General features: G+C 35.9%; 1 protein-coding gene across 1 annotated transcript; it reads right to left on the bottom strand.

The window, feature by feature from the left end:
* Nucleotides 1-230: 230 nt before the first annotated feature.
* On the bottom strand, nt 231-4038 carry LOC113077311 (uncharacterized). Its single transcript, XM_026249732.1, has 5 exons — nt 3655-4038; nt 2859-3200; nt 1526-1879; nt 1363-1419; nt 231-923 (listed from the first exon to the last, which is right to left on the bottom strand). The coding sequence occupies exons 1-5, from the start codon at nt 3722-3724 to the stop codon at nt 814-816; spliced, it is 933 nt and encodes a 310-aa protein (XP_026105517.1). The 5' UTR covers nt 3725-4038; the 3' UTR covers nt 231-813.
* Nucleotides 4039-11614: the final 7576 nt, after the last annotated feature.

The raw sequence follows: 11614 nt of genomic DNA, 5'->3' as shown, positions 1-11614 counted from the left end.
CTGTATCGATTATCGGGCTCTCAACAACATAACAGTCAAATTCAGATACCCACTTCCCCTCAGAAAACGTGTTTTAAGAGCATTAACTGCAGGGCAATGCACATACATTTTGAGGGACAGTTGCCCAAAACAAAAACCTCCAAAAACGGTGGCACAAAGAGGGTGGGTGCTTGTTAATACAAATTATCCATTTGTTACACATAACAATTAAAATACAAGTCAGCAGACTATGTAATCATTTCAGACTTTATTGTAGATGCTTTGATAGAACATCACAATTGCTCATTGCTGATAATAATAGTAAATACTATTTACTGTTTTACATTTTGATATTAACCTATCTTTTATGATTGCGATGCCCTTTTAAATGTCATTTTAAAGCCATCATATTTTGCCAAGATATTCCTGTCTGGCCTTCTTACAACCACAACTGAAAATGAATATTTTTGGTTTAAAGGAGCTTTAGCTGAATTTACATTTGCTGGCAACTGGGTGGAAACCCATTCATAATGCAACAGTGTCTACAGTAAGGGCTCATATACAGTAACACTACTGTATTAAAACCCATGCAGATAAAAGAAAATGATTACTGAATAGCTGTCCACTGTAGTGGCCACCATGCTAAACAAAGCTATAACTCTCAGTGTTAGTTAAATCAAAGAAAACATCACTGAGCTTCACAGTTTAGAGGACGCAAATCAGCAGGGAAGCCTACATCCATGATGCACAAACATATTGCAATTCATAATTGTGACAATGAAGTGCTTTCATCTGTTTATGATCCTGTTTAAAAGCTAAATGGTTGTGACATAATTACACATACTGAAAATAAAACTCTTCCTCTGTGAAAGGGGAAAATACCAGATCATTTGTTGAGGAATCCGGGATGCTTGTTTTATAGGTACGTTTTCTACAGCAGCCTCCTGTAAGAAATAAATAAAATAATTAATAAAACAGATTCACAGAATGTAAAAAATGAACAGGATTGATGTTTCAGTTACAAAATGCTCTGACAAACTGAATCACATTGTCATGTTCTGTTCTAGTAATGCAACCTGTTTGAATGCAGTGAATGATGCTTTGAGATTAAAATAGCCACAAAGCATACAGAAAGAATTTGGTTGTTTCTATAAAATGACATGCAAAAATAAAAAAAAGAACGCATTCTTTGACTTTTTTCATGTAATTTGAAACAAAACTTCTAACTTTCAGTTAAATATCCACAGACATCTTCTCTCACTTGCACATCTAAAAAAAAAAACATCACTATTGTAAATTCACTTATACTGGTGTTTTTGTAATGACGAAATGAAATGAAACCACATCACACACAAAAAACACACAACAACCAGAAATTCTTACCTGGAACAAACAGCAGAACAAATATTGCTGCTATAGAAAATAAATACAAAAGACAATCTGTAACGAAAAAGACATTATTACAAGAGATTGATGATTATTGAGATCAACAAAAACTTTAAAACTGCTCAAGGGAAAATGATCTTACAGACTGAATTACACTCACTATAGCCGGGAACACTGAAGATGCTGACAATGTGGCGTCGACGGATGCTGCTGCTGTTGGTGACGATCTCAAGATGATAAAGTCCAGAGTCTGTGGTTCTGGTGTTTGTGATGGTCAGAGATCCAGTCTGAGGATCCAGCTTGAGTCTGTCTCTGAATCTCTCATCAGCATCTTCACATTGATCATCTCTACAGATCTTACTGGGATCACCATTGATTTTTGCTATGAAAGTGTAATTGAAGTACCAAGTCATCAAATCACTGGGGTTCTTCATTACAGCAGGATCTAAAGTGACAGATTCTCCCTCCTTCACTGACTTGGCCAGCATTTTATTCAGCTCTGCACCAGGAACATCTGAAACACAAACCAACAGCTGCTGGAGGATATTATAGTACACAATTTCTCCCACATACGCATAAGATTGTCATAATTGTTACATTATGGAGTCAATTTAACACCGTATATATATATATATATATATATATATATATATATGCAAAAAAAAAAATACATTTTGCAAAAGAAAATAAAGTTTTGCAAACGAAAATGTAAGTATTGAGGAAAATGTATTTGCTTTTTGCAAACAAAAATTAAGAATTTCAAAACATAAATGAAACAAAAAAGAAGATTTGTAAAAACAAAGCCACAAGACATGCGGAAAAGTGAAGCGCAAAGGAAAAATGGTATCGCAGGCTCAAATTATACTGACACGCAAAAAAAAAGCAGCGTTGCAAATAAAATAATAGATATGACCATGGAAAATATTTATAGCAAAATCATTGCTTTTGCGCTTTTTCATTTATGTTTTGCAATTCTTAATTTTTGTTTGCAAAAAGCAAATTTATTTTCCTCAATACTTTTACTTTTTGCGTGTACATATGGCGTTAAATTGACTCCATATTATATTTCATTTTCATTCTGTTTCATTTTACCCCCTAGTGACAGTGGCACAGGACTTCTATATAATCTAGTTCATGTAAATAAAACAAATATTAAATATATTAATAGTTATCAATACTAAACCCCATCTTACACCCCCAACAAAAAAAGATTACATTTTTACTTCTCAAGTAAATCGACTTTGTCCATATTTTGTGTTTCTAAAACACACGTTACTTATTTATTTTTTATTTATTTTTTTACCTCTGCACTTTGGATTCCCAGTTAACCAGACAGAAGTAAATATGAAATGAATGTAAATAGATGACAAAAGAAGGTCATAATAGAGGGGTCCACAAACATCTGGATTGCCACTGTAAAGATAAAAAGCACTAAAACTCAGTGATGTAATAAAAAATTAAGCAAGTCTTTAATCATTCATTTAATGACTCACCGTGGACAGTGATACTAAAGATCTTTTGAGTGATGCTGTTGCTGCTGAGGATCTGTAGTTTATATTCTCCAGAGTCTGTGTTTGTGATGTTTGTGATGGTCAGAGATCCAGTCTGATGATCCAGCTTCAGTCTGTTTCTGAATCTCTCAGTACCTTCATTACACTCAACATCTGTACAGGTCTTACTGAGATAATCACTGATTTGAGCGATGCGAGTGTCTTTAAAATACCATTTAATCTTTTCTTGTTGGTTTGTTTTATCAGTTTTATCAGTGTGTAGAGTGACTGAATCTCCCTCCATCGCTGACACTAAGACTATGTCTGGATCAACACCAGACACGCCTGAAGAAGAAATACATTTCTTGTAAATTGTAAATTTCTCCAAATGTTTTGTTGGTAATCAGCTTATACTCATTTATAAGCAATGACATCACAGAGTCTTAGGTTTCAGTTTCAAGACTGAACCATTTGCTTAATACATCGCAAAACAGACCAGACAGAGACAGACCACAGAGTGTGCAAACACAACCCCCCCCCCCCCCCCCCCCCCGACCCATTTCGCTCGGTGGAAACTAAATATAGGATACAATATGCTGACATCCGATTTTCTCTTTGTTTTTGTTGACTGTATTCATTTAGATACAGTCTCTCGAGAATACTCACCAATCCCGTCATCTAGACACATAGGCTATTCGTGTTTTTATAATTGTTATATATCGAAATAAAAACTAAAACTCGATTCATTGCACAGCCATAGTAAAATAACAATACAAAATAAATGCAAAACATGCCTTACCAAGCTGTAGAACACACACCGGGACGAAAATGAAGAGATTCACCACCATTGCTGCCGAAAACGAAGGCATTCGAGTGGATTACGTCATCCTGGAAAGCCAGAGTTCAGAATTTGTATTAGACTAAGACCCCCCTGTATTCGACTGACCAGGCCAGAGGGAAACTGAGCCATCAGAACAGACCAGAGACCCGTTCACACCTCCTTTAATATATCTGAGATGAAATACATGAAAGATGTCAGATCTTCTAATCGTGGTAAATGCATGACCTCTATCTGATTTGGTTCTTTAAACGAATTTGCGGATTTTAATTAAAACAACTGGATTAGGTTGTCTAAGATTCCTGCTTATTGTGGTGTTCCCCGTACAAGCCAGCTGTTTCAAAATGAAACCACGATCAGCAATGCAGCGATTGGCTGGCGGCAGGAAACGTAATGACGTCATATAATTAAAGAAGACAGCTGACGAAAAACTTGACAAATTTCTGGACCTTTTAAGAAAACAACCAAGTGAACAAACTACATCTTATAATTGATAAATGAAATGTGCTTTTATTTTATTTTGTTTTATTGTATTTTATTTACATGATTCCCAATTAAAATCAATGTATTCACAATTTCTGGCATTTTTACAGGCTTTACATTTTAATCTGTCAGCACTTAAATTAATGCAGGACTCAGATTAACTGTACGGCATGTGTGTAAGACTCTAATATATAAAGTAATTATTTTATCACAAATATATCTTTCATGAAATAAGCTGCTCCTGAGCAGCTTTAAGTTTAAAGACCTGTTGTGATGACAGCAACATTGAACACGTTTATTCTAAATATGCTAAGTGTGCTACTTCTTTTAAACTAAAAATAGGAAAGTATGCTTTTAGTTTACTTTTTATTTACTTCTCAGAAATGGGCTTTATGTACTCCTCAGAAATATATTTAAAATTACATTTAAATATACTTGACTTATACTTAAAAAAAGTATATATTTTATATATTTTAACTATACTCCTAGAATCTGTGTTTTCATTATTATACGCTAGAGGGCGCTCGTACACATCTTCTGCACAGAATTTCCAAAAAACACAAGTGAAGAAGAAAAAGAAACAACGGATACTAAAACACGTTATCTAACATGATCATCTGACATGAAACAGCATCAAAACTGTAACTTTATGGAATAAAATCTAGACCGATGAAAAATTAATAATTACAGTCAAGCTATGGGGTGTTGATCGACTCCATCTACATTTTGATTATCATTCTGAATCCAATTCATATCGTATTTTCTTCAGCTTTTGGTTCAAAATTGTATTTCTTTATTTTTTATGAAACTTACCGGCACTAAAATGTTTTAAAAAAAGAATGCATGAAGCTAGAATAAAATGTTTTTGTTTACAAGCAGATACCCTGTTCTTTCTTTGGATGTTTTGTATGTTCAGATATTCATGTAACAAAATATATAAACATTAAAACCTAAATAGGGACAAAGTAGTATACTCAAAGTATGATTTAAAGTTCACTTACAGAAAACTTATGAGTAGACTTGCAGTATAAAACTACTAAACTAGTAGTTTACTGAGACTATACTTCAAAGTGTACAAAGTATTTAATTAGTAAACTATCAGTGTACCTATAAGTTCACTTTTAGTATAATTGCAGTACAAACTACAAACATAGAGGTAAACTGATAGTGTACTCAAAGTTTACTGCTGGTATACTTAAAGTATACTTTTATATACTAAAAAGTGGGCCAGTTTAGTCCCAAGGAGTATTGAAACATACTCGGTTACTAACGTAACCTCGGTTCCCTGAAATACGGGAACGAGTACTGCATCGAAGACGCTTTTGGGAAAACCTCATTTTTTCTCCTGAACTGAAGCCTTATTCAATCACGCAGTGAAACTGCACGGCCATTGGTTCGTGCAGTGTTATTAAAACAAACCAATGGCTCGGCAGCATGAACCTATGGCAGCGAAGGCCGCCAAAGCCCGCCAAAATGGGCGGGGAATCTGGCTATATATTGGCTGCTTCGCCACAGGAATTCAGGTTACTTCGACTGAAGCGACGACTGAGTCATGCAAACTTTTAGCATGGCAAGGAACGCAGTACTCATTCCCATATTTCAGGGAACCGAGGTTATGCTAGTAACCGAGTACGTTCCCTTTCAATACTTCACTCGTACTGTGTTGAAGGTGCTTATGGAAACCCAGTTCAATCACGCCATGCTAAGCAGGGGGGACGACCAACGCAATCATACTTGATCTGTTATACCAAGATACAACAACGTCTGGCCTAGCCTGATCATCCCGTGTTCGTATAGCCTCAGTACCAAAGGGACCGAGTGCATATGAGCAGAGTTTGAGTCTTACAGAAGACTGACACAACAGAACAAGCGACCTAAGACAGAATGAGCTGGGCTGAAGACTACATGTGTGAGATCCTGCAGGAGGAAAGGTCTTTGAAAGTGTATGTGGAGGTTCTCGTGCCTGATACCTCTGGTGAGTTGGAGGGATTCCACGATTAATACTTCTGGATGGGACTAAAAGATGATGATCTTTTTTTGATTGCACATTATTTTACAGTACGTGAGCTAACATGTACTTATAGTGTACTTACAGTGTATTTATCTAAGAAAGTTCTGGTAAAACAAGGTTACTACATGGGGTGGGGTTAGCTTTAGGGGTAGGTTCAGGGTTAGTACCTAGTTATTACATAGTTATTGTAATTACTATAATAAGTACATAGTATGTACATGAGGAACAGGACTGTAAAATAAAGTGCTACCCTTTTTTTTTTTTTTTTTTTTGACTGCTGACGATTGTTGTAGACCCGTAGCAGATTTTATGTCCTTGATCTAACTGGTTCAGAGTCTTTCGTTGATTTGGAGGATCCTAATCCTCCTCCCATCCGGAATCATGTACAGTAGGTGCTCCAGCTCACCATAAGCCAGCTCCATCCACATACTACTTGAAAGAGCCCACTCCTTCCTTTACCTCAGCCCTTCCCCGAGACCCACAGATCTCCTCCCTGACCCTAAGCTCGGAAAACCCCTGTGTCTCCCCTGGTCCTGTCCATCCCTTCCTCATCTGAGCAACCCGATCTCCAGTTATGCCCAGAAGAGGCTCCTGATCTCCTGTTATGGATTCCCCATTGAGCTCAGAAGAGGCCCCTGATTCCCAGTAGAGATTCATCCATAGAGGCTGAGGCGGTTGGAGCCACGGCCTCGGAGACAGATCCACCATGGCCGCCCCGAGTCTCCAGATCCGACCTGGAGGTCCTCCTCTACTCAACCCGGTCCCGTCCTGCACCAACCTCCAGATCGATGTATTCCACTAACCCCCTGCCTTCAGTCCGTCTGTTACAATATTACTAGAACACTGATATTTGTATACTTGCTACATAAAGTATACTTAAAAAAACTTGAACTTTACTTAAGTATACTTAATAAAATAAACTTGAAGTATACTACTTTTTGGTAAGGGAACTCCAGGATGAGCTTCGAAAAACCAAATAATCTAAGATCATGCCAAATCTTCAACAATCAAATCCAGTTTACTGAGTTAGTGATATATGAAGAACGGGCCCCAAGCAACATGAATAAATAATATCTTAAGCTATAATTGTTGAGCAATCGTGCAATGTTGCAACATTTATAATTGCATGATTAGCTATGTCAATTAATTTTCAGTATCTACAGATTATTTTAATCTGTAGTGCAGATCATTACACTATATCTGAAATCTTGTAACGTTTACATTTAAATTCACAAAAAAATTATAAATTAAAAGTCAGGTGATATTAACCTCTCAGTTTGATTAAACGACTTCTATCTATTGATGTGCGAATCTTACATTTTTCGCATTTTTATAGATTAATTTTATATTAATGTAAAGCTAGACTGTGTAGAAGGAAGTCAGACTGTGACTGTGAAGTAAATAACAGCAGGACAGGAAGGTTTTCACCTACACGCTTAACACACATCAAACAAATGGCCATTTTCCTGCAAGAGCTGTTCGTCCACCCGACAGATCAAACCATGCTTCTGAAGAAAAACCACCGCAGCAGGTTTCAGTTTGACTCAGATGCTGAGCTACTAGTGTCACACCTCATTAAGACTCACAGAGTGAGATGGCAAGCTGCTTTTGCCATTTTGCAAAAACGATGATCATGCAACCATTTTAAAGTCCATCAGATTTACCAATGAATTTATTGCATTATTGCATTTTCTACTTTTTCAAATTTAACAACCAGAAACCTCCTTTCGAGAACAATCAATGTTAGAATTAAACACAAGTTTTATATTTTAAAAAGACCATTTTCAGTTGTTAAGTTAAAGCCTTAAGAGGCAGAAACACACACATATACAAACAGGGAGTATGTGTGTGTGTGTGTGTGTGTGTGTGTGTGTGTGTGTGTGCACTAATAAGGTCATCAAACTCAGTTGGGGGAGGATTCACATCAGATTCCATGTTATCTAGTCTTATTAGATCCGAGTTTTCACTGAACGACTGAAGAAAATGTTTCACGTGTCTGTTTTGTTCTGTTTGTGTTGGTCGCATCTGAATGGTGAGTTATACCTATATTTTTACAGCATTTTAAAACTGCTGCTACTGTTCAAATAAGATGATTTCTTTAGCTGTTTTTCCCAAGTAAATCAAGTCAAATGATCATTATTGTAAGACATACTTTGGATTTCAGGTTCCAATGAGCCGAATCTAAAAATATGAAACTATTGAAAGTGTCCAGCAGAATCAAACATGACGTTTTACTCACCCGCGGTTAACTCGTCATGTCTATTTTGCTATAAAGAAAACTTGAAAACACATTAAAGATCAAATGTCACCTTTCATTTTGTTTTAGGCCTCTGCTGCTACATTGTTATAAACTGTTTTCAAATTCACATTTTCCAGGTGAGTCAGTTTCAGTGATGGAGGGAGAATCAATCACTCTAAAGTCTGATGTTACTCAAATACACGAAAATGAAGACCTACAGTGGAAATTTGGGGCTGAAAAGATACTGATTGCTGAAATCAGTAAAAATGCTGGAATCTTCTCCACATTTGATGTTCCTGACGGGAGATTCAGAGACAGACTGAAGCTGGACGATCAAACTGGATCTCTGACCATCACAAACATCACAACTGAACACACTGGAGATTACGAACTACTGATAAGTGGAGCAAAACGGTTGTTAAAAACATTTAATGTTTCAGTTTATGGTGAGTAGAGACCATTTCTTCTGTCCTTCAGATTTTATTGTTATTAGCAAATTAAGGAATGTTTTGTGTTCAATACAAGTTAAGCAGTTCACAACAAATATAATAAGGTTGCACGGCGGCGCTTACAGCAGATGTCAATGAGGTCCATTTTTTAAGGATTTAAAAGGAGAAATTCGAAGCTTATGATATAGTAAAAAAAAAATTATTATTTTGAAACTTGTGTATTTGAGCTGTAAAGCTATTTAAACAAATTATAAAATTAGACAACACATAGAGGGTTAGTGATTTTATTTTTCCACACTTAATCTTTTACATTTTAACACACACATTGTTCATGTCTCGTAGCTTTAAAATTGAATCCTCATTCATTGCGTTTGTCCACGACAAATGGAAATAAATAAAAAAATCACAAATGCTTTTGATTGAGCCTAACTTTTATTGAAACCAGAATGTTTCTTTACATATTTACATTTTGAAACATTTAATCGTTTTATAGTTTGAGATGACATAAAGACTCACTGACTGTCAACACACTACACTGAAAATAAGAACATTTGTTCTTGTTACAATACTTGTTTATTCTCTCATTTTCCAGCTCATCTGTCCAAACCCAACATTACCAGAAACCCTTCACAATGCTCTTCATCCTCCTCATCCTCAGGGCAGAATTGTTCATTGGTGTGTTCAGTGGTGAATGTGGGTCATGTGACTCTCTCCTGGTACAAAGTAAACAGTTTATTGTCCAGCATCAGTGTGTCTGATCTCAGCATCAGTCTCTCTCTACCTCTGGAGGTGGAATATCAGGATAAAAACAGCTACAGCTGTGTGCTCAACAATCCCATCAGCAACCAGACTCAACATCTGGACATCACTCAGCTCTGTTGGCCGTGTTTAGGTATGTCAGTGCCGATATACTAGGTTTATTTAAAGAACTGATCTACTAAGTGTTCGTTGGATATCAGATTGATAGATTCAGTTGCACTAATGGCTCATTTTTGTCCATTACAGATCAGGGTCTATCTTTATTCTACATAGTGCTGATCTCTGCCGCTGGATCTCTGTTGATTGTCGCTTCAGTCGTGTTCTGCTGCATCTGCAAGAAATGCAGAAAAACAGGTCAGAAGAAAACATTTTAACTACAAATTAAGCAGAAATATTAATTTATTACAGAAGCAGAAATATTAATTCATTACAAATGCCCACATTTGTGACCCCGGAAAACAAAACCAGTCTGAAGTGTCAATTAATTTTTCAACTTTTTGAAAATCTGGAATCCGAGGGTACAAAAAAAAAAAAAAATTGAAATACTGAGAAAATCGCCTTTAGAGTTGTCTAAATGAAGTTCTTATCAATGCATATTACTAATCAAAAATTAAGTTTAATATATTTACAGTTGTAAATGTACAAAATATCTTCATGGAACGTGATCTTTACTTTAATATCCTAATGATTTTGGGCATAAAAGAAAAATAGATAATTTTGTCTAATATAAGGTGTTTTTTTTTTTTTTGCTGTAAATATACCCCAGAGACTTCAGACTGGTTTAGTGGTACAGGATCACATTTAAATACATGACTGCAAGCTTTGTTGTTTTAACAGTCTGTTTTTTTGTGATGCAGTCCAAACAGAGGAGGACGACAGAACTGGTTCAGCCTTGTGTAAATCAACACGGAAAACGGTAAGATGATTCTTGACTCTGTTGTTGCAGTCAGTTAGTCTGTTAGTTTGCAGCATCAAGTGATCAGTGAACATACGTTTGTGATCTATCGGCCAACCGTCATCAGCATTACTCTCTTTATAGGGAGAAGATCAAAAGCAGAGTTTAGGCATGCTTTTTTTTTTTTTTTATTCTATTTATACTAAATGCAGACAGTTTGCTCCAGTGTAAGTGTTTACATTTTACAGGGCTATTTTCAATTACAGATCTAAAATTCAAAACTTATCAGCAAATAGAAAACTAAAAAGGCATATATTTAAGTGTTAGTTCATCCTAAAATGTTTTAATCTGAATGTTATCTGAGAGCCTCAGTCACCATTCACATTCAGCGCATCTTTTTCTATACAATGTTAGTGATGGTGGATGGTGACTTTCTTGTTTTTACAAACCATATCAAATCTTTTATCATTTGACTAATTTACCTACTAATTTAAACCCTATTTTATTTAAATTAATATTTAGGTTAAAAAAAACCATACTAAGTCAGTCTTATATTATTAGATTTGTATTGACAAAAGTAGGACAGCGGTTAACTCTTGTTACGTGTGCTGATGTGTGGTCTCGAGCTGCAGCTGCTCTGCGGTTCACGATCATCTGAGGTGAAGTGCAGCTTTAGCGGCCCTTGGTTGCTTTGTAGACGAGCTGAAACAAGTATCTTTGGTGTGAAAGACCGTTGTTCTTAGCGCAGAAGACAAACCTTCAGAACTTACATAATCTGTTTGATGATTTAACTGCTTAAAACGTCAGCTGCTTCAAAGCATCTTTTCTGTAGTAGTTCTTGAAAAGTATTTAGAATCAGCTCTGCATTTTAAAAATAAAAACAGCTTTTCATACACACTACATAAACATTGAATCGTCTTGTTTTAAAGGTTGGTCTGTTATTGATATTATATTTATCGAATCAGCACGTTACTGACTGGCTTTGTGTTTCTTTGCAGAAATCAAAGACATATGTTGTGTATGAAAATTTCCCCAAAAAACGATAATTGAATACTGCATCTAGGAACTGATGTTATGGCTCACCC

Source organism: Carassius auratus, unplaced genomic scaffold, assembly GCF_003368295.1.
Source record: "Carassius auratus strain Wakin unplaced genomic scaffold, ASM336829v1 scaf_tig00022246, whole genome shotgun sequence".
Taxonomy (NCBI): domain Eukaryota; kingdom Metazoa; phylum Chordata; class Actinopteri; order Cypriniformes; family Cyprinidae; genus Carassius; species Carassius auratus.
Note: the sequence above shows the minus strand (reverse complement) of the source record. Positions and strands in the feature narration are given on the sequence as shown.